General features: G+C 38.1%; 1 protein-coding gene across 1 annotated transcript in view; it reads left to right on the forward strand.

The window, feature by feature from the left end:
- The window catches only part of WDR44 (WD repeat domain 44), an 85,200-nt gene that overhangs the window by 39,070 nt on the left and 22,022 nt on the right, over positions 1–24,108 (forward strand). Inside the window, exons 8-12 of the mRNA XM_082865430.1 lie at positions 196–279; positions 5,167–5,273; positions 6,029–6,180; positions 8,941–9,079; positions 10,345–10,409. Coding sequence (XP_082721556.1) covers positions 196–279; positions 5,167–5,273; positions 6,029–6,180; positions 8,941–9,079; positions 10,345–10,409 — 547 coding nt within the window. The remainder of the gene's footprint in view (positions 1–195; positions 280–5,166; positions 5,274–6,028; positions 6,181–8,940; positions 9,080–10,344; positions 10,410–24,108) is intronic.

Consider the following 24,108-nt stretch of genomic DNA (forward strand, 5'->3'; position numbering starts at 1 on the left):
CCTTGCTTAAAGATTCTACTCTATGATCTTTCAAGTCTTTAAATTCTCAGGGTCATCATTTAAATTAAACTTATATAAAGCATGTTAACATTTTTTTCTTACACTGATTAGCTAATTGTATACTAAGTACACATAGAGATTTTTGAGAAGTGTAGGGGAAATGGCTTCTTATAAAATGACTACTTCTTCTTGTAGTAATGACGCAGCACAGTCAGATGATGAAGAGAAGTTACAGTCTCAACAAACAGATACTGATGGTGGAAGGTTAAAACAGAAAACGTGAGTTACATTACATCCCTTTTCTTCATTTCAGGCTTTTATTTTATATATATATATATATATATATATATATATATATATATATATATATATATATATGAGAGCTGCCATATTTTAAATCTACACTCTGTCCAGTTTATATGTCCATCCACCACTACCACTCCCTGCCCTCGGGCAATGGATTATGAGTTCCTTGAGGCTGTCTTGGTCATTTTTATAGCATCTGACATACAGTAAATGATCGATACATTTTGTATCATGCTTGTATTTTTCTGATGGTAGGTGCCAGAAGTGTTGGTAGAAGAACATGATTGTCCTTGAAGTTGCTTTTTCCATTTCTCATCTCTCCAAATCTTATTTGTCTCTCTAAACCCAACTACGTGAGATTCTTCCTTACTACTCCAGTACATAGTAAAGTTTTTCCTGTTCTCAATTTCAATGACACCTATTGTCTACATAACTTACATTTGTTGTTTATATTTTATATTATCTTAAACTGTTTTCTGATTTTAAAAAATAAGATAAATACATGTTAAACAACTAGACCATGTGTTGCAAAAGGATTTTGATCACATCATTGTTCTTTTTCCCCTATAAAAATCTAGCACAGTGGTGGACATGTATGTTTTGCTTGATTATACACAAGTCACTTAATTGGCAATAATTCAGTCTAAGGCCTAAAATGAGCTCTCCACTCAAGTCTGATCTTCTCCTAGTGTGGCAAGTATAGCAAAGAAAGCATTGAGATTTTTTAGAGCAGGTATGCCCACAGTGGAGGTATATGATAACACCTCAGCTATCTGGACCTTGGCCTTCTAGCAATGGCAACTATCGGGAACCGGAGAATTAGAATTGTTCAGGAGACATATAGACATCCAGGAAAGATGTCACTTGCTCCATGTACTAAAGCTCATTATTTTTTAAAAGAAAAGCTCCTCAGGTTCATTCAAAGCCTTTATACTTACTTCTTACATAATTTCTAAAAATCTGGTCATCTGGTATCTGATCTCAGAGCAAAATAGAAGCAGCAAACTGACATGTAAATCAGCACATAAGAATGTCACATAATACTCTGATTGCAAGAGAGGAATCAGAAAATGATAAAGGACTCACATTGCACAACCATTTCACATGGCAGTGCTTTCAACTTCTTCTTATGTTGTGACATACAGAACATGGTATTATTTGCACTGAACCCTGGGGTAAACTGATGAGGCAGCTGATGGCCAAAAGAGACTGGCCCAGGGTTCTGGTTTCTCTGGGCCCTACCCTGTTGCCTTGAAGGCTGAGAGGGGAACCAATATTATGGCTCACTTGCAATCCATTTGAAAAGCCTTGAATGTATTAAAGAATAGTAAAGATGGTAACTGACCCTATTTATTAAAGAAAGAAACTTATCGAGCATTAAGTGCCATTAAAGAAGACACAAAAGTATGTATTTTAGAAATGTTCTCATCCAAAATGATTAAAATATGTTTCCTTGCTTAAAGTAGTACTAAACCTGTAGTTAACCAGAAAATATAACTTCAGAGTTATAGGTAGCAGAGACCTTATTGTGATTTTTAAAATGGTTTATCTGTTTTTAATCTCTATATCTGTATTTAATTTCTGTAGCACAGATATAGAGAACAAATTAGTGGTTACCAGTGGGGAGAGGGAAGGGTGGGGAGGCAAGATAGGGGTAAGGAATTAAGAGGTACAAACTACTGTGTGTAAAATAAATAAGCTACAAGGATATATTGTACAGCATGGGGAATATAGCCACTATTTTATAATAACTTTAATTTAATTTTTATTTTATATTGGAGTATAGTTGATTTACAATAGCATGTTAGTTTTACTGGTATACAGCAAAGTGATTCAGTTATACATATATCCATTCTTTTTCAGATTCTTTTCCCATATAGGTTATTACTCAATATTGAGTAGAGTTCCCTGTGCTATACAGTAGGTCCTTGTTGATTCTCTATTTTATATATAGTAGTGTGTATATGATAATCCCAAACTCCTAATTTATCCCCCCTCACACCTTTCCCCTTTGGTAACCGTAAGTTCGTTTTCGAAGTCTGTGAGTATGTTTCTCTTTTGTAAATAAGTTCATTTGTATCCTTGTTTTTAGATTCCACATGTAAGTGATATCGTGTGATATTTGTCTTTCCCTGTCTGACTTACTTCACTTAGTATGATAACCTCTAGGTCCGTCCATGTCGCTGCAAATGGCAGTATTTCATTCTTTTTTTATGACTGAGTAATATTCCATTGTATATATGTACATCTTCTTTATCCATTACTCTGTCAGTGGACATTTAGGTTGCTTCCGTGTCTTGGCTATTGTGAGTAGTGCTGGTATGAACATTGGGGTGCATGTATCTTTTCAAAGTATGGTTTTCTCCAGATATATGCCCAGAGAAGTGGGATTGCTGGATCATATGGTAGTTCTTTTAGTTTTTTGAGGAACCTCCATACTGTTGTCCATAGTGACTGTACCAATTTACATTCCCACCAACAGTGCAGGAGGGTTCCCTTCTCTCCACACCGTCTCCAGCATTTATTGTGTGTAGACTTTCTGATGATGGCCATTCTGACCGGTGTGAGGTGATACCTCATTGTAGTTTTGATTTGCATTTCTCTAATAATTAGTGATGTTGAGCATCTTTTCGTGTGCTTTTTGGCCATCTGTATGTCTTCTTTGGAGAAATGTCTATTTAGATTTTCTGCCCATTTTTTGATTGGGTTGTTTGGTTTTTTTGATATTGAGCTGCATGAGCTATTTTGTATATTTTGGAAATGAATCCCTTGTCTGTCACTTCGTTTGCAAATATTTTCTCCCATTCTGTGGGCTTTCTTTGTTTATGGTTTCCTTTGCTGTGCAAAAGCTTTTAAGTTTAATTGGGTCCCATTTGTTTATTTTTGTTTTTATTTTCATTACTGCAGGAGGTGGATCCAAAAAGATCTTGCTGCGATTTATGTCAGAGTGTTCTGCCTATGTTTTCCTTTAAGAGTTTTGTAGTATCTGGTCTTACATTTAGGTCTTTAATCCATTTTGAGTTTATTTTTGTGTATGGTGTTAGAAAATGTTCTAATTTCCTTCTTTTACATGTAGCTGTCCAGTTTTCCCAGCACCACTTATTGAAGAGACTGTCATTTCTCCAGTGTATATTCTTGCCTCCTTTGTCATACATTAATTGACCATAGGTGGAGTATAATCTATAAAAAGTTTGAATCACTACATTATACACCTGAAACTAATATAATATTATAAATCAACTATACCTCAAAAAAAAAGGTTTGCCTGGGAATTTCCTGGCAGTCCAGTGGTTAGCACTCAGCACTTTCACTGCCGAGGGCCCAGGTTTGATCCCCGGTTAGGGAACTAAGATCCCACAAGCCGCGTGGTGTGGCCAAAAGAAAAAGGTTTATCATCTGTGTTTTATGATTATCAAAAGTAATACAGAAATGGGTAAAAAAGAAAATGAAAGCCTCTCATACTCTCACCCCCAGAAATAATCTTTAGGTATGTTCACCATAGAATTTTTTTTAAATTTATTTATTTTTGGCTGCATTGGGTCTTCATTGCTGTGTGCGGGCTTTCTCTAGTTGCGGCGAGTGGGGGCTACTCTTCTTTGTCATGCGTGGGCTTCTCTTGTTGTGGAGCACAGGCTCTAGGCACGTGGGCTTCACTAGTTGTGGCTCGTGGGCTCTAGAGTGCAGGCTCAGTAGTTGTGGTGCACGGGCTTAGTTGCTCCATGGCATGTGGGATCTTCCCGGACCAGGGATCGAACCCATGTCCCCTGCATTGGCACGTGGATTCTTAACCACTGTGCCACCAGGGAAGTCCCCACCATAGAATTTTTTTTCTCACAAAAGTGAAGTTATACTGTGTCTATAGTTTATTGACTTTTAAAAAAAAATACCTATTATGTAATGGACATCTCTTCATATCAGTACCAGTTGTAGCATATTGTAGTCTTTCTGTCAGTTAGACATGGGAGTTTGGTGCTGCAGATAAAATAGTTAGGAAGACAATCGTAGTCTCTGCCCTCATAGAGCTTCCAGTTAAATAAGAGAAACAGACACTAAGCATGTAATTACACAGATAAATCTAACTATGTTTGTAGTAATTACTATAGAAGAATATATGGGGTGCTATGGGAGTGTATAACAGGAAAATCTGTTCTAAAGAGTCAAGGAGGGCTTTTTTAAAAGAGAGCTGTTTGTTCTGAGACCTAAAAGATGAGTAGAAATTAGCCAAGGGAGAAGTGTTCCAGGCAGAAATAACCACCCATCCAAAGGCCTTGAGGTGACTAAAAGCTTGGTACATTTCAAGAACTGAAGTTAGGGCTTCCCTGGTGGCACAGTGGTTAAGAATCCGCCTGCCAATGCAGGGGACACGGGTTCGAGTCCTGGTCTGGGAAGATCCTTCATGCCGTGGAGCAACTAAGCCCGTGCACCACAACGACCGAGCCTGTGCTCTAGAGCCCGCAAGCCACAACTACTGAGTGCACGTGCCACAACTAGTGAAGCCCACGCGCCCAGGTATCTGCACTTTAAAACACTCCCCTCCCACTCCGTTCCCACCAAGTGATTATTATCCACCACTGAAAACTAGTGCTCTAGAGGATATGATATTATACATTGGGGGGAACTGCCTATATTTCCTTTGTAGCCATATTGATTTGAGTATATTTATTCCATAGAACAGGGATTTGGGAACTCAAAGACCTACTATGTATATAAAAAAGGAGTTATTTCAAAGTGATACACTTTACCAGTCACAGCTCATGAGATTATCTGTGAATTGTTGAACTTTTACAATTAGTTGAGTTAATAAGAAGTAATTTGGGTTGGGTTTTTTGGTTTTTTTCTTTTTTTGGTATTTTTGTTAAGGACTCAACTAAAGAAGTTCCTAGGAAAATCAGTAAAGAGAGCAAAGCACCTTGCTGAGGAATACGGCGAACGTGCTGTAAATAAAGTTAAAAGTGTTAGAGACGAAGGTAAGTGAAATAGAACATTTCAACTGAATACTTAATTGATTTGTAATCATTTAAATTTAGCCTGTAGCTTGTAAGAAGCATTCTATTTTATTGAAAGTAATAAACCTTAATAGCTAATATCTTAGTATTTCAATAAATCATGTTACTCTCACTATCAGTTTTATGAGTGGGAAGAAAAATGAATTTATGCATCTTAAACATGAATTTGTACATACTTTGTGACTAGCAACCTGGAAGAGTTGAGTGTTCAGTAATCAGTTGTAAATTCATTTTGTAAGGCTATTTAGTGTTTATAAATATTCTCAAAATTAGGTAAATTTTCTGAATTTCCACACCTTAACTTCCTATGCCTTTGTTATAATTGTGCTCATTTGTTTTATTTAATAAACACTTATATAGTATTTATTCTGTGCCAGACACTGTTCCAAGCACTTTCACCTGTGTTAACTCATTTAATCCTCTTAAAAACTCTATGAGGTAAGGACCATTATTATCCCCATTTTATAGATGAGAAAACTGAGGCACAAAAAGGTCAAATACCTTGCCCATAGTCACACAGATAATAAATGGCAGAGCTGGATTTGGACCCAGGCAATCTGGTACCAGACTCCATGCTGCTAACCAATATGCTGTTTAGTAATAGAAGATTTTGCTTTTCCAATTAATGAATTTTCTTGGTAAGCAGTAGATATGAAAATACGACAGTAGCATTATCTATATCAGCTAGTGATGATTTCTATTGCTTTTCTATTCAGTGTTTCATACTGATCAAGATGATCCTTCATCAAGTGATGATGAAGGAATGCCATACACAAGACCAGTTAAATTCAAAGCAGCACATGGCTTCAAAGGACCTTATGATTTTGATCAGATCAAAGTGGTACAAGATCTTAGTGGTGAACATATGGTAAGCAACCTTTTTATTTTTCAGGATTGATTCTGTTTTCATTGAGAGAAATACTTTGGTTTCTATAAAGCTGATGTCTTATGTATGTAATTTCGCTAGCCTGAGCCATGAAAAGTGAATTGATAATAATATGATTTAATGAATAGGTAATGCAAAGTCTGTCTCTGAATGATTGTTCAAGAAGTGACCTATTGAATAAGTAAACTCTAGGCCTGTATTATTAAGAAAGCTATGCAAACTTTCTTTTACCAGAGAAAGGTACCAAACTTTAAAGCAGTTAAGGGTGATCTGTCACTTTGAACAATGTTTAAAATGCTCCCTGGTATATTTTAAATAATTTATACAAATATTTCAGAAGCTCAATATATTTTGTAAAGTGACAGAACAAGGAGAGAGGTAGAGGTACAAGTCGTCTATCAGAGTTAAAATGTACCAAAGTAGATATAAAGTTTACAAATACATTACAGTTACCCCCTGAAAATGCTAGGAACGCAGGGAAGGCAGTAATAAACTCAGAACTGGGTAAGTGATACTGTTGGTCTTTGATCAGGGAATCTACTTATCTATTTAGATTTTAAATCTAAAAGTTGGCTTACACATATCAGTTGGCAGCCAGATTTGAATTTACTTTGGTGCTTATAATCTACACATAAAACGTTTGAGTTGTATAGCACAGGGAACTATATTCAATATCCTGTGATAAACTGTAATGGGAAAGAATATGAAAAAGTATGTATAACTGAATCACTGTGCTGTACAGCAGAAATTAACACAACATTGTAAATCAACTATACTTAAATAAATTTTTTTAAAAGTTTCAATTGAGGGCTTCCCTGGTGGCGCAGTGGTTGAGAGTCCACCTGCCGATGCAGGGGATCATGCAGGGTTCATGCCCCGGTCCAGGAAGATCCCACATGCCGCGGAGCGGCTGGGCCCATGAGCCATGGCCGCTGAGCCTGCACATCCGGAGCCTGTGCTCCGCAACGGGAGAGGCCACAGCAGTGAGAGGCCCGCATACCGCCAAAAAAAAAAAAAAAAAAAAAAAAAAAAGTTTCAATTGATTATAGTAACTTCCTTAAGGAATCTGATGAATTTCCTTGTACTGTATTGGTTCTCTTTCATTATTTCCAGTTTTAAGTAAATCTCATTGAAGTAGGCTCCAAATGACAAATTTCTTAACATACTTGAATTTTGTGGAAATGAATGTTATTCCAGTAAATAAACTGTTACCTTTAACTTGGATGATCTTTTTGACCTGCATAGATGTGTGTTATAACAGTGGTTATAACAGTATTTATTGTAATAGAATTTGGCCTTTCCAATTTAAGTGTTCACATTCTTTACCATGCCTGCCCCCCACCGCCACACACACACACACACACACACACACACACACACACACACACACACACACACACACACACACACATATGCTGCAAAACCTTTTTTCTGGGGAGAAAAATAGAATGAGACCATACCATTCCAACACTTCTAAATAACCAGCACTGTGAGGGTCACTGCTAAGCTGGGCCTTATTCTTCCCTCAGCCCTGGTCAGGAGTTGTTATTGCTATTCTGAGGTCTGTGCCCCCTCCTATCCCACTTGCCCTCATGTTCAGCTAGGAGACTGAGATCCCAGACTAGGATTTGTTCTTTTGCAATGAAGGTTTCTGGCCACCTCAGATCTCCCATTTCCATTAATATGTGGACAAGGTTTTGGGTCTTGAAGTAGTTTATTTTTATTTTTTTATAAATTTTGTTTTGTTTTGTTTTATTTTTGGCTGCGTTCGGCCTTCGCTGCTGCACGTGTGCCCTCTCCAGTTGCATCGAGCGGGGACTACTCTTCGTTGAGTGCACAGGCTTCTCATTGCGGTGGCTTCTCCTGTTGCGGTGCCCGGGCTCTAGGCGCACAGGCTTCAGTAGTTGTGGCTCATCGGCTCTAGAGCGCAGGCTCAGTAGTTGTGGCGCACGGGCTTAGCTGCTCCATGGCATGCGGGGTCCTCCCGGACCAGGGCTCGAACCCATGTCCCTTGCACTGGCAGGCGGATACCTAACCATTGTGCCACCAGGGAAGCCTGAAGTTGTTAGTTTAGATTATGCAAACTGCAACTGTCTTTTCCCTCTCTTCTAAAAGTCCCTTTTTGTGGTATTATAGCATCATTGGACTATTGGCCTTAAGTGGTGTTAGTTATGTGAGCATTATCTTGGTGTATAGTAAGTCCCCTACATACGACCCTTGTTGTGAACTTTCAAAGACGCGAATGTGCGTTCACATGTCTAGTCACGTAAGTTAGTTCACGTGTCTGGTGTACATTGTCACGTGTGTGCATCCTCTACAAGTGGTTGTGTTTTTGTGTACTTTACAGTACTGTATAGAGTACAGTAGTACAGTGTCTTTATTTCAAGCCCATGATGTCTGGAAACAGGCGTAAAAGCAGCGGTGATGTAGCTGGTACTGTACTATGCTTTTCAAGGTGTACTGTATTGTAAGATTTTAAATGTTTTCTTTATTTTTTGTGTTTGTTATTTATGTATTATTTGTGTGAAAAGTATTATAAACCTATTACAGTACAGTACTGTATGGTTGATTGTGTTAGTTGGGTACCTAGGCTGACGTTTTACAAACGCACTCTTGGAATGGAAGTTGTTCATATGTAGGGGATTTACTGTATGTGTAATTTGGCATAATTTTTTTCTTTGGCTTAAAAACAATGTCTCAACTTCTAAAGTAATAACTTTGAACCTTCCTTTGTTTTCACAGGGAGCTGTTTGGACCATGAAATTTTCTCACTGTGGCAGATTACTTGCCTCAGCTGGACAAGACAATGTAGTAAGAATATGGGCTTTAAAAAATGCTTTCGACTATTTCAACAATATGCGGATGAAATACAATACTGAAGGTATTTTTCATTTATTGGTGGGTTTTAAAAAATCTGGCGACATCTGGCATTTTTACATTTTAGGTATAATGATACCCTCTTATCTGGCAATCATTTGCAGCAAGCACTACTTTCCATAAAAGCCACAAACTTAAAACAGAAGTCAACAGCAAAAAGCATCTAAACCCAGTGAAAAAAGCTACCACAAAGTTTTTGACTTTATCTCTTTTTAGGTGTACTGCAGAGTTAAATTCATCAACTACCGAGAACAAAGTTATTTGGTTTCCCCTGGTAACTTTCAGTTCTATCTTAGGTTAAAATGAAATATCTGATTAATCTAGAAAAAGAATGAGAATAATGTTTACATCCAGTAAGTAAAGAATGATTAAGGAAACATAGCCATGGAAAGTAAATGTGATTTGTCAGTACATCAAAGGGTATATGAAACTAGGTTAAATGGAAAAGAGAAACCCCAGAACATGATGTGTATACGCAACGATTACAACTATGTAAAATATTTCTGTATTGTGTTATCAGCAAAGTGTGTAAAATTGATGTAAATAGGAGCTTTAAGTTTATGGGATTCTTTTCTTGTAATTATTGTCATTATTTAACTGCAGTACATTTTCTCCACAAACCCCTCACCACCCAATCATCCAAGGCTGAACACAGAAGTTAAGGGATGGGAGAAAGGAGAATAGAGGTAGTATGGGCAGGAGTATAGACTGTAGTTGAAGCAGCAGTTTGAGGAACATAGAAATCTAGGGAGGGCCACTAAACTGGCCAGCGAGGCCCATATACTTTAGTAGCCCCATGGGGTTGTTTGCAATATGTTATAATACATAATTCAAGATGATGATGAGTTGACAAAAAGTAAAACTATGTTTATTATACATTTATTGCCCTGCCTGGAGCAGAAAGACTATTTTCAGTGGCCATTGAGACTTACCCCAGCCCAGACCCTTCCTGCCCCTGTATTCATCTTCCTAACTGTTACGATTGGCAAGAATGTCTTCACGATGAATAATGAGGACTTAAAAGTATTTTTTTAAATTGGGGAAGTGGTTAAGCCATTTTATAAATATTTTATATAAAAATGATAAAAACAAATATTTTGGTGCATAAGAGTTAACACTTCGCTTGTTTAGAAAAATGTATTTTTCCAGAATGATGTATTCTATGACTTTTAAATAGGTGTTACTGTATTATTATTTCTGATTGATGTGTGTGTGTGTGTGTACACTTGTATATATACGTGCCTTTTTACAATTATTATGTTGTTTTAGGACGTGTGTCCCCATCACCTTCTCAGGAAAGTCTAAATTCATCAAAATCTGATACAGATACAGGGGTATGTTTATTATTTTATGGTTACTATTGTTACATACTATGATTTTTTACCATAAAGTACCTTATTGTTTATCAGATATTACAGGTACATGAAAGCATTTAAAATTGAGATGCATTAGAACTGAGAGTTTTTTTCTATTAGAATTGTTAAATGAAAAATTGTGATGTTTAAAGATTGTCAGACAGTAACTAATATTACTCAAGCTACTATACTAATGTAAACTTAAATAAAAAAATTCCCTCCCCTCAAATCCATGTTAGATATTTTAAAAATAATAATAGTAACGGACACCTGAATTAAAGATAATTAAGGAAAGAAAAAAGATATTGAAATATTTTCATTTTTCCATCTTCTTGGTTTAATAAATGTTTTATCCCAGTGTCAGGTGGTTTAAAATATCTTAATGATTTTCATTTGGTTTCAGAGCTGGAAGGTTAAATATAACTAGTTTTAACCTAAGAAGCGGAATGCAAAATATTACTCTAAGCTGTCCCTGTGCTTCTTGTGTATTCAGCAAGGCAAGGGTGATGTAAACAAATAGAACCTAAAATGTCCATCTGCTCAACAGTATTTTCCTGGGATTTCATTGGCTCTATAGTATTTGACCTTAATTTTTCCCTACTCTAAACATACTCCTCTCAGCTTTCCATGGTTCTGTTTTTCCTTGTTCTCTTCCTATATCCCTGCTGTCTCTTCCTCTTCCACCCCCTAAAATGTTGCTGTTTTTCTGGGTTTTGTCCTTTGGCTGTTCTCAGTTGACATATTCACTCGCTACCTCCAATCCTGAACTGGCTTTAGCTCCATAATTCTTGTTTCCTTTCAATAGCTTTATGGTTTTTAAACAACAGTGAAATCTTATTGTGCATGCTGCCCTTTTCACATAATAATATATATAGGCTCTCTCCACCTACACGTTCTTTAAGCACATCAATTAATAGGTCTGAAACTAAACTCCCTCAACAAATGTTTTCTGAGTGCCTGTTACATGTGCCAGACACTGCTAGATTCTGCAAAATCAAATGAGACTTATTTTCTGGCCTCAGGGACCTTGCTAACTAGTGAAATAGATATATCTGCAATTATAGTATTGGATGGTAATACTCTATAGAAGATACTACACAAGTATACAAGTTAGCCTTATGAATTAGTGTGTCAGGAAAAGCTCCCTGGAGGCTTTGAACGAGGAATCAACTATGTGAGGGAAGGAAGGGGCGCATCAGAGCAAATAGCAAGTGCAAAGGCATGGAGGCTGAAACGACATGGCATGCTAAAGGTACTACCTGGCTGGAGCAAAGGGTGCATGTGTGAGAGTTGTAGGAAAGGTAGGCAGGATTGGTATTTTCAGTGGCTTTTTCTATTAAACCAAAACATACGAACTTTATCCTCAAGGTACTAGGGGAAGATGGGCTTTGAGGGGTTTGGGTCAGAAGCTGAATTAAAATGTTCAGATTTTTGTTTTGGAATGAGCATTCTCGTAGCAGTGTAAAAGATAGATTGGGTGGGGGGCTCCTGGCTAGAGACAGGGAGACCGCTTGAGAGGCCCTCAACCCCAGAGAGAAATGGGTACTTCGATTATGGTAGATTATGAAAGCAGTGAGTCTAGAAACCATAAAGAGGAGCTGAATTTGAGAAATACAAAAGAAGGACTTGATGACTGGACTACCTGGGTAGTAAGTGAGTAGCCTAGGATGATTCCCAGGTGTCCAGCTTGAGCAACTGGCTAGATATTAATGGTCATTCACGGAAATAGTTTTATTATTATCTACCCACAACCCTGCTTCTCCTGTTTTGAGCCTTCTTTAATGGTATCAACATCCATAAGTTACCTTTTTAACTCAGAAACACTCATTACTTTTTCTTCCGTACCCACATACCAAATTAGTTAAAAATTCTGTCCGCTCCACCTCCTCCTACAAATGCCCATGGAATCTGACCCCTCATTACTCACCTCGTCTAGGTCCTTGACACTCATTTAAATGCTTGCTGTAGCCTCCTAGTTGGTTTTTCTGTCGCTGGTCTCTACTGCCACCAGCTTTTCTGTTTTGGCCATACCACGTGGCTTGCGGGATCAAACCTGTGCCCCCTGCAGTGAAAGCATGGAGTCCTAACCACTGGACCTCCAGGAGATTCCCTTTTTTTTTTTTTTGTCAAAATACAGACCTGTGCCATTTTGTGATTTAAAGTCTTCTGGTGGCTCCTTGTCACCACTCTTCCTGATATTACCTCATCTTACCTTTTTAACTCAGCTCTAATTCCCTAGTACCTGTGCATCCTACTTGCCATGCCAGATATAGGTCTGTATCCTAAACACTCTTTCGCTTTCATGTCTTTGTTCATGTTGTTTGCTTTGCCAGGAATTCCCTCCCTGTCCCCTTTTCTTACAGGGCAAAGCCCTACTCATCCTTCAAGATTCAGCTCAAATATCTTATCTTCTCTTATTATTTTCCCTGAATCAAGCAGACAAAATTGTTCCTCACTTGTGTTCTGACAGTAGTACATCATATGTACTTTGACATTGATATTATTTACCATGCCTTCCTTGGCAGTTTGTCCCTCTGGCTAGGCTCAGGGCTGATTTAAGGCAAAGAACTGTACTTCACAGATCTTAGTATCTTTGGAACCTAACCCCATGCCTGACTGTGGTAGACCTAAATCAGTGTTGAATTCCTGCTTCTGTGCCTTTCATTCATTCCTATTCCCCTTATCCGGATGCCTGCGGTCTCCCTTTTTTCTACTTAAAACTTGCCCATTCTTGAAGGCCCACTTCCTCCATAAAGCCTTCACTGACTAATGTAGCAGTGAAAACTTTAACCACTTTGCTTTAGGGGAAAGGGATTTGCTTTTATTAGTTTAATTTACCATAAAGTTTCCAGGCCTTGATTACTATTAAAAACAGAGACTATTTGTACTATCTTATAGTATGCTTATTTTAACAATTCTACTTACAGATTCTTAACTACTTCCATCCCCGCCCCCCCCCAAAAAAAAACCCTAAGTAACTCCCAATCTTGTTTGAATAGAAGACCTTTTAAATGAGGAGCATAGGGACTTCCCTGGAGGTCCGGTGGGTTGGGACTCCGCGCTTCCAATGCAAGGGGCATGAGTTCTATCCCTGGTCGGGCAACTAAGATCCCACATGCCTCTTGGTGTGGCCAAAAAAAAAAAAAAAATGAGCGTAGTAGTTCTTTGACCCAAAAAGTACTGAGCCCCTGGAGTACTGAGCCTTTTTTCTGGAGTAGTTGAGTATCATTTATATCTATTGTTTTCAGGAAAAGATACTTTGGGGTTCCTTTCACTTCTGTCATTCTATATGGGGACAGTTAAAAGAAGCCTCTGTTTCATATGCCTTTGTCTTTAACCTAGTACTCGCTGCAGTGAGGCACAGTAAGCACAGTGGAGTTTATTTCCCTGATATGTGTGTTCTTTTTTTCTTTTTTCTCATGATAGTGATATCTTATATATATCTCTTTTTTTTTTTTTTCAAATAAAAAAATTTTTATTGAAATTATTTCTAACATGACAGCCACATTAACATATAATACCATTACTACTACTAATAATAATAGCTAACACTTATATAGGACTCATAGTATAACATAAAATTGCCAAAAAAGATAGCATTGTTAGCAAATAAAGGATATCTGCCATATTTTTATTATAATTCTTTAAACAGCCATTTACTCCAATTATGTACAATATGATTTGGTGTTTTAATTTTTAAGAGAAAGAACTTAAGCAAGAAGAGGGAGAGAGGGAGTAATAATATCAATAGGAAGAGGGAGACATGGAAGAAATATATCTCTTTGTAATAGATCATTTTGAGAGCTGTTTTCTGGGAAAATCATGTTATTGTTATCCGTAATAGGACAGTAAAGATGGGCAGAATTAGCCAAAAACAAAACAAGAAGAATCAAAGAATGAGGGAGGCCAGTCCTAAAATAAGATTACCAAGACTATATTATTAGATGATTTACTTGGGCTTGAAAAGTGGCTATTATTACACTGTGAAATGAAAAACAATCCTTGTACCCATTGTGTCTATCCACTGACAGAAACATGATACAGTTTCCATAGAAACAACATTCTGCTCATCTAAAGTCCCATTATTTTCAAAGAGCAGTCAGGAAATAGTCAATAATATTCATTTTAACAGAAAATGTACTCGTAATAAAGGGAATTACAGCAAAAATCTGTCCTCAACCTAGTTTACTAGGGAAGATGAGACAAATATAAATGAAATAAAAAGATATACCATTAATATTTCTTCTTTTCTCAGAGAATACTAATCACTAAACAGGTGGAACAAGGGAATAGAGAACTATGCAAGTGAACTCCTTCTGGAAGTAACTGCTATTCATGGCAGAATTAAGTACTCCTAATCTTTGTGTCTCTTCACCTAGTAAAGCTAACAGTTATCCCCAGAAATGACAGTAAGGATTGATACACAAATACTGAAAACAGAATTTCCAGATTAGGGAAGGCATATTTCAGTGCAAATTACTCTAGAACACCTCCAAGCCTTAATAACACCTTTAGAGGAATGGTACTGGAGAGTGATTTTGCTGATTGTGGAGATATTTCTTTCCCCAGTCATTTAAAAAATTTTTTATTGAGTTATAATTTATATACCATACAATTCACTTGCTTTACTTGTACAATTCAATGGTTTTTGGTATATTTACAGATTTGTGTAACCATCACCACAGGTAGATTTTAAGTGTTAGGAAAATCACTGAAAAACTGAGTCTTGTGATTTCAACCCTTACGGTAACTAACTCTTTGAATTTCCTTTTTTCCCGAAGTAATTATTTCCAGGGTACAGTATAGTGCTTACACTAGTTTATACTTACAGGATTGAATCGAAAGCATTTAAAGTTTCTTTTTGCGGAAGTAACTTTACATACACAGCAACAGTATTGAAATAGGCAGCTTCTAAGAATTAAACTGGTAAAATCCATACTTAATGAATTGTGAGAGCAATCCATAAAACTGTCCGTGACTGTGTAACTGAGGAGTTTAGAAACACTCTAAAGCCCTAATTAAGATGAGGAGGTGATCTCAGGAGGCAAAACGAAGTGGCTGTAATCTGGTCAGCAAAGATCTAATTAATTGTATAGTACACTGTTCAGAGAAAATTTTGCATGAAGATTAGCCTACAGACAGAGAATTGCCAATCTTTACCCAGCACTATTCGGGGAACAGAGATGCAAAGTCCAGAGGGTATGAATCTTCCTGTCTTTGAAGAGGTACACTCTGCTGTGGGGCAGGGATCATTTATCAGGTTTCACCAGGATCTGAATGAGACATCTCTCAAAGCGATTCACCTCATTTTGTTTTGATTCCTTATTTACTAAGAAACTGTCTGATTTGCTTTCCAGACCTGACAAAAAGTTTTCTTGGTGTGTACAATTTGAACATCACGGTTATCAAAAATGAATCTGTTTCACCCCCCAACAAATGAACAAATGGTTTGGTTTATTCGCTTTCTTGTTTTTCACTCTTGTGTCCTAAAACATGCCAATCTACTCTGGGACACTGATAGTATAAGATCATACCCTTAAATGCAATAATTTCCAAGCTAATGTCACCCAAGGAGACCTTGATAAACAGCCATCCAGACTTTTCTTGCTACACCCTGACCTTGTCATAGTGAAATAGACCAGGACCCTATGGTCCTTGCCCCCCGCCGCACCCATGTCCTTAGCCTGCCTTTTTAAAAAATATTTATTTATTTATTTATTGGCTGCGTTGGGTCTTCGCTGCTGTGCGCGGGCTTTCTCTACTTGCGGCGAGCGGGGCTACTCTTCATTGTGGTGCACAGGTTTCTCATTGCGGTGGCTTCTCCTGCTGCAGAGCACAGGCTATAGGCGCGCGGACTTCAGTAGTTGTGGCACGTGGGCTCAGTAGTTGTGGGTCACGGGCTCTAGAGCACAGGCTCAGTAGTTGTCACGCATGGACTTAGTTGCTCTGCGGCATGTGGGACCTTCCCGGACCTCGGCTCAAACCCGTGTCCCCTGCATTGGCAGGCAGATTCTTAACCACTGCACCACCAAGGAAGTCCCAGCCCGCCTTTTGTCTGTGGAAAAACTTTTTGGCACCAGGGACCAGTTTCGTGGGAGACAATTTTTCCGTGGATGGGGGGGTCGGGTGGGAAGGTTCAGGCGGTAATGCGAGCAACGGGGAGCGGTGCGAAGCGGCAGATGAAGCTTTGCTCACTCGCCTGCAGTTCATCTCCTGCTGTGCGGCCTGGTCACGAACAGTATCAGTCCTCAGCGCAGGGGTTGGGGACTCCTGAGACATTCACTGTGCTCATTCATATTACTTGAGAAGCCTGGTAATGACTTGAAAAAAGGAAGGAACTTCAGGATTCTGCAATACGCAGAGGCAGGAGCGCTTTTCCTCGTTCTTTGAGAGCAGCTGGAGAAATAACAGGCACAATTCATTCTGCGCCCTTCACTGGACCTTTCCGCTGCGTTGGGCCTAGCGATAGGGTAAGCAGCTCACGGCCAGTTCGCAGGAGATGCGGCGGAAAGACAAAGTCACGGCTTGGCTCTCCAGACATCCGAACCAAGGACATTGAGGACGTGTTCTACAAATACGGTGCTATCCACGACATCTATCTGAAGAACCGCCGCGGAGGACCGCCCTTCGCCTTCGTTGAGTTCGAGGACCCGCGGTGAGGCGGTCAGGGTCTTGCTGCCTTGAGGAAATCGGTTGGAGTAGTTGGGGAAGGCTCCAAGGCCTTCGCATAGAGAATGGGGAGGTGGGCTCTGAGGTTGGGAGCAAGACGAATCGCCCATGCAGGAGTGGAGTGAGGAGCCGAGTCGTCGAGGCTTCTCTTGTGGCTGGGCCCTCCGGACGGCCCCAGAGCCGACTTGCAGGCTCGGAGCGGGCAACTGGGGCGCCGAGGGCTGCCGTAGTGGTCGGCAGCCTGGCGTGCTTCTCTATATATCTCTTTTGATACATTTTTACTCTTGCCTTCTTAGCATCCATGTAAAATAGAATACATAAAAGTACCTATTGTACAGTTGGGCATACAAAGTGACACACCCAAGATCACTCACCTACTCGTTGGTCATGCCAAGCCTAGAATTCTGGCTCTTATGCTCTCTGTTTCTATTGATTTCCAAAAGTAGCTCAGTAAATGTAAGGAAGAGCAGCGTATTTAGTTTGCTCCATTATGCTACAGACTTGTAACATTTCTGCTTGACACAAGAAGTCATAAATATGCTATCTACCTAAAAATTAATGTTTTTCTTGGATAAATCTGTTTGGTGCACTTGATTAGTGGAATATCAATATGGGTGTTACAGCATTTAACTTCTGCTTAGAATTTTTGAGAGTAGATTGTAGGGGAGGAAAAAAATTTCCTCTACCCTCTTAGGTTCTGTGGCTGGGAACTTCGAAATAACCTAACAAAAGACAGATTAAGAGGAGAAACGGTTTATTACGTATGCATATGGAGGCCTTCCTAGAGGAATAGTGAAGACCCAAAGAAGCTATTAGACTTAGGCACTTATATATCATTTTAACAAAGAGCAAGAAATTTGTGGAAAAGTGACAAGATAAAGAAAAAGAAGTTTAGGCTTTTAGGGGTGGTAAATTGTGGGAAGGTAAATCTACTGGGGGAAACTAATGGAAGATAAGGGTAATTTAGTAAGGTTCTGTTTAGGCAGTTAAGATTGATTCTCCCCTTCCTGGTAAAGGAGAGGTGAGGGGGAGACACCTTCACAAAGGGCACTTTATGCTCTGCTTTCAGGTAGAAAGGGGGAGGGCAGAGACTTTTTCTTGTGTCTGTTTCCTCTTAGTTGCATTCAGCTCAAAATAATCCTTAGGCAAAGGGGCATATTTGGGGGTGACATATTCTGATCCCTTTCAAAATTAGAGTCTAAAATGGATGAAAGGCCTTAACTGTAAGGGAATGAGAGGGAATTTTTATGAAATTGTACATATGCAGTATTTATTTAAAATATGCACTGATTTAGATTTGGTTCAATCAACAAGCAATTTTTAAACGTCGACAGTGTGTTAGGCACTGAAAATATAAAGATGCAGTGGATAATTCATACCAACGAGCAATGCATGGGAGAAGACAGACATCAACAATGATCTTGCACTGGCCAAAAAGTGCCTTCAGTCTTTAAGTAAAAATAAAAGGCACATTTTTCATTTTCACCAAGGACTTTATTGAACAACGTATTCACCCTTTTGTTCCACTACCTTCTGCCATTTTCCAGGCAACTTCATAATTCCATCTTCCCAAAACTTTTTATCTTTCTGAGCAAAGAACTGTTCCAGGTGCCTTTTACAGTCTTCCAGGGAATTGAAATTTTTTCCTTTAACAGAATTTTGTAAAGACCTAAATAAAAGGAAATCCAAAGGCACAATGTCTGGTGAATATGGTGGATGAATCAGAACTTCCCAGCCAAGCCGCAACAGTTTTTGCCTGGTCATCAAAGAAACACACAATCTTGCGTTATCCTGATGGAAGATTATGTATTTTCTGTTGACTAATTCTGGACGCTTTTCGTCGAGTGTTGGTCTAATTGCGAGCAGTACTTGTTGGAATTAATCGTTTGGTTTTCTGGAAGGAGCTCATAATAGAGGACTCCCTTCCAATCCCACCATATACACAACATCACCTTCTTTGGATGAAGACCGCCCTTTGGTGTGGTTGGTGGTGGTTCGTTTCACTTGCCCCATGATCTCTTTCATTCCACATTATTGTACAGTATCCACTTCTCATTTCCTGTCACAATTTGTTTTAAAAACAGAATGTTTTCATTACGTTTAAGTAGAGAATTGCATGGAGAAATACTGTCAAGAAGTTTTTTCTCCACTTAACTTACGTGGAACCCAAACATCAAAGCGATGAACATAATCAAACTGGTGCAAATGATTTTCAGCGCTTGATTTGGATATTTTGAGTATGTCAGCTATCTCCCGCATGGTATAACGTTGATTTTTCTTAATAAATGTCTCAATTTGATCACTATCAACTTCAACTGGTCTAGCCAACCTTGGAGCATCGACCAGCAAGAAATCTCTAGCACAAAACTTCGCAAACCACTCTTGACACACTCGATCAGTCACAGCACCTTCTCCATACACTGCACAAATCCTTTTTTGCATTTCGGTTGTGTTTTTACCTTTCTTGAAATAATAAAACATAATATGCCAAAAACGTTGCTTTTTTTCTTCCATCTTCAATATTAAAATGGCTACACAAAAATTCACCAATTTTGATAAGTCTTTTTTTAAATGCACGCTGATATGACAGCTGTACATACAATCTAATAAAATTGTTTCAAATGAAGTTTAAGACAACTAAGTGCTACTAGAGCCATCTTATGGAAGAAAACAAACGAACCTTCTGGCCAACCCGATAATATATGCCCAAAACAGAATTAAGTATCATTTTCCTGAGAAAACCACTCCTTTGATGGTATGCATACTTGATATCAGTTCATTATTTAACACCCATACCATCTCCTGAGTTAGAAACTGTGATCACTTTTCACTGTCTCCTCTCCCTTCAGTGTCTGCTCATTTACCAGATCCTGCCCACTTGATCTCAGAAATGTCTTTGGAATCTGGCCATTTCTTTCATTTCCACTGTTACAATCCAGGCCTTTATCTCTTACCTGGACCACTATAGCTGTTCTCCCAGATTCCAGTCTTTTATCCACAGAATTATGGATAAAATTATGCCAGCAGAATTACTTTCCTGTAAAACAAATCTCATCATGTTACTCTCCTGTTTTAAGCACTCCTTTGGCTCTCTTTTTTCCTATAGAATTAAGTCTAAATTCCTTAGATGACCCAGTCTTTCAGAGATCAGCCTGACCTCAGCTCTCATTGTTATTTCCCACCCTTCCCTCTCTCAGACCTTATGTTCTGAGCCACTTGGTTGTTCATGCCCCAACAAAAATGTCAGACCCTTTGTTGATTCCCTGTACTTAACAATACATATGCAGTTCCCCTTTGCCTGGCAAATTCATTTAAGACTCGTCCCCTCACTGAAGCATTCCTTGCTTCACCTAGTAATTTACTCATGTGCTCCCTCACTGTTCCCATGGTACTTTGCCCATAGTTCTGTTAAAAGCACTTACTGTATACTATATCAATTTATGTAACAACAGCTAACATTTTATGAGCCCTTACTATGTGCCATGTACTTTGCTAAGTACATTTTATGTCTTACTTCACCTCACAACAGCCCTGGTAGTGCTGTGAAGTACTATTAAGAACCCTATTTTACAGATGAAGAAAATGCTTAGAGATATTGAGTAACACCACTTTCACACAGTTGGTAGATACAGCAAGAGAATTAGAACCCAGCTCTGATCTGTCTTTAGAGCTTATGCTCTTAACCATTATGCTCTGCTAGTTGGCATCTGAAGGTCTGGCACTATGTCTTCATTTAGTCCACAAATATTTATTGAGTGTCTACTGTGTATTTATCATTGTTCTAAGAGTTGGGGATATAGTAGTGAACAGAAGAAACAAAAAAATCTATTGTTATGAAGCTTATTCTAGTGGTGGGAAACAGAGAAACAAAACAAGTAAATTTTGTAATATATTAGAAGGTGATAAATTTCGTGGAGAAAAATAGAGCAGATAAGGCGGGGTGACAGGAGGTAAATATGGTGGACAAGCAAAGCTTCACTGAGAAGTCATTTGAGGAGAATCTGAAGGAGGTGAGAGAGGGATCATCTGGCTATCTGGAGGAGAAGAACATTCTAAGTGGAGGCAAGTGAAACTGTGATAAGGCAGGAGTCCTGGTATGTTCAGGAAATAGCACTGAGGCCCGGGTAGCTGGAGCCAGTGAGCAAGGAGATGAGTAGTAGAAAATGAAGTCACGAAAACAAAAAAAGAAAATGAAGTCACGGAGGTGTAGATGGGCCAGTCATAAGGTGTAGGACACTGCAAGGACTTTGGCTTTTGCTCTGAGAAAGAAGCCAATGGAGGGTTTTTGAACAGAGAATGACAATCTGACATATTTTATTCTGGCTTTTAAATACTGAGAATAGATTATAAACAGATAAGAAATATTTATTTTGGTATTTCAAGTAGCATACCATATCTGGTATATAGTAAGTGTTAATAAATATCAAAAGACTTACAAGTTTTCAAAGCAATCCAACTTTAAATGACATTTTTAGATAATCTGGATATTTGGATATGGATTTGATATTTGATGATACAGATGGTATTTTTTTAGGTATGATGATGTAATGGTAGTTAAATTTAGAAGATGACTAGTTAGAGATACATGTAGAGTATTTACTGATAAAATGAATGATGCTTAGATTTTGCTTTAACTGCTCCAGCAAAAATAAGCAAATACATAAAAGGGGGAGGATTGAAAAACAAGGTGAATAAAATGTTGATAATCATTAAAACAGGTGATGGATGCATGGGTTTCATTATACTGTCTACTTCTGTGTATATTTGAAATGTTCATAATAAAGTTTTATATATACATTATATTTACATAGAGATATAAATATCTCTCTACATATAGATATCTAGAGAGATATAGATAAAATATATAACATTTCACTTGGTAATTCTACCTTTAAAAATCTATCACAAAGAAATGATCATGTATGCCCAAAGATGTAAGAGGATTTTCATATTAATGTTCTCACAGTAGCTAAAATTTAAACAAACTGAATTTTTTTTTTTTTTTTTTTTGCGGTACGCGGGCCTCCCACCGCCGTGGCCTCTCCCACTGCGGAGCCCAGGCTCCGGACGCGCAGACCCAGCGGCCATGGCCCACGGGCGCAGCCGCTCCGCGGCATGTGGGATCCTCCCGGACCGGGGCACGAACCCACGTCCCCCGCATCGGCAGGCGGACTCCCAACCACTGCGCCACCAGGGAAGCCCTGAATTTTTAATAGTTGGAAAATAAAAACTATGGTATAATCCATACAGTATAATACTATGCAGTCCTTAAATTCTTTTCAAAGACTACTTGATGACATTTAAAATATTCTAAATAAATTGTAAAGTGAAAATAGCAGAATAAAAAAATAGATATAATATTATCCTAATCTTGACTAAAAATATCTATAAATATAGATTTTAAAATTTTAAAGAAATACACTAAATTATAACTAGTAGTTATCACTAGCTGGTAGGGGTTTAGCTCATTTTTTTATTTGATTCTTTATACTTCTCTGTATTTCTAGAATTTTCTTTAATAAATTTATCTGATTTTATTAAGACAAACAACAGAAGATACTATAAAAGTCTATGGTTTAAGCCTTTGACCCTTCTATTAGGATAAACAAATAATAAAATAGGGATAAAGGTTCATGCTCCAGGATGTTTGTTGAATTGCTATTTAGCAAAAAATTGGAAATGTCTAAATTACCAACAAATTGGAAATGATTAAACTATGGTGCATCCATATGCAGCTAGTAAACGTTTCCAAAGAGTGAAATACAGAAAGTGCTCATGTAAAATAAAAAGGAAGATACTGAATCATGTGTACAATGTGATTTCAATTATGTTTTTAAAAAATGAAAGATTGAAGGTGGCCAAAATTTTAGCAGATTATAGGTGGTTTTAATTTTAGTTTTTCTACTTTCTATGTTTTCTGAATTGTCTATACTGAGCATGTATATTACTTTATAATCAAAAATACATTATTTAAGTATTTTGAAAATATGTAGAATACAATGAAAAGAAAATGGACGATTAAGGAGGAAAAACAAGATCTGGGATCACAGCTAGGGGAAATATGCTGAGGAGTTAATAAAATGAAAATTATTATTAAACAAAAAGTTGAATTTTATGTAACAGGGCAAGAAGCCTGTTTAGTTTTGTCTTCCAGCAGTGCTCACTAATCTAGCAGTAAAATTAGGGGAAGTAGCTGTAATCATCTAGGATGAGGAGTGTTTGGCAAAGGGTCAGGGCATCTGTGTTGCTGGTCTACCTCCACAGAGAATGTGAAGATGTTTTTATAAACTGTAAAGTTGTTAACAGATAGCAGTGGTAGTTTTTATCTATCCCCATGGCCACTGTCCTATTTAAGCCCTCGTTATTCTTACTTAAACTTACTGACTGCTTTTCCTGCCCCGACTCTCTTTCCAAACCATCTTTTACATTATTGCCCAGCATTCTCTTTCTAAAGCCCCAGTCAGATTGTGTTACTTTTCCTTTTCAGAAACCTTTGTTGGCTCTCCATCACCTTAGAATGTCTGAATTTTTAAGCCACAAATCCAAGGCTCTTTATGATCTGGTCTCAAAGTACCTTTCTACCCTAATCCCCTGCTTTATCTCCATATACGTTTTTCTCCATCCTCATCATCCTACCTACCCTTCCCTAAATATGCAAGGCTTAGCTAACATTCCATATTTCTGCTCAAGTGACATCCTCTAAAACATTTGAGGAACAACCTCTGGACTTAGTTAGATTACTTGTACCTTTGCTTTGGTTCTGCTGTTTACAGGTGGCTGCGTGACTTTTAATATGTTATTTTGACCTCTTTGATTCTCAGGTTTTTTGCTTAATTTCTTCATCCTCATAATGGTAATACGTACCTCACAGGGTCGTTAGGATTCATTCAGATAATGAATACAAAAGCATGTTGTAAACTAAATGCACGGCACATGTGTATGGCATTATTTTCTACCTACCTCTACCTGTCAGGATGCTTTTGACTTCAAATAATAGAAATCCAACTGA

Source organism: Leucopleurus acutus (genome assembly GCF_964270905.1).
Source record: "Leucopleurus acutus genome assembly, chromosome: X".
NCBI lineage: Eukaryota > Metazoa > Chordata > Mammalia > Artiodactyla > Delphinidae > Leucopleurus > Leucopleurus acutus.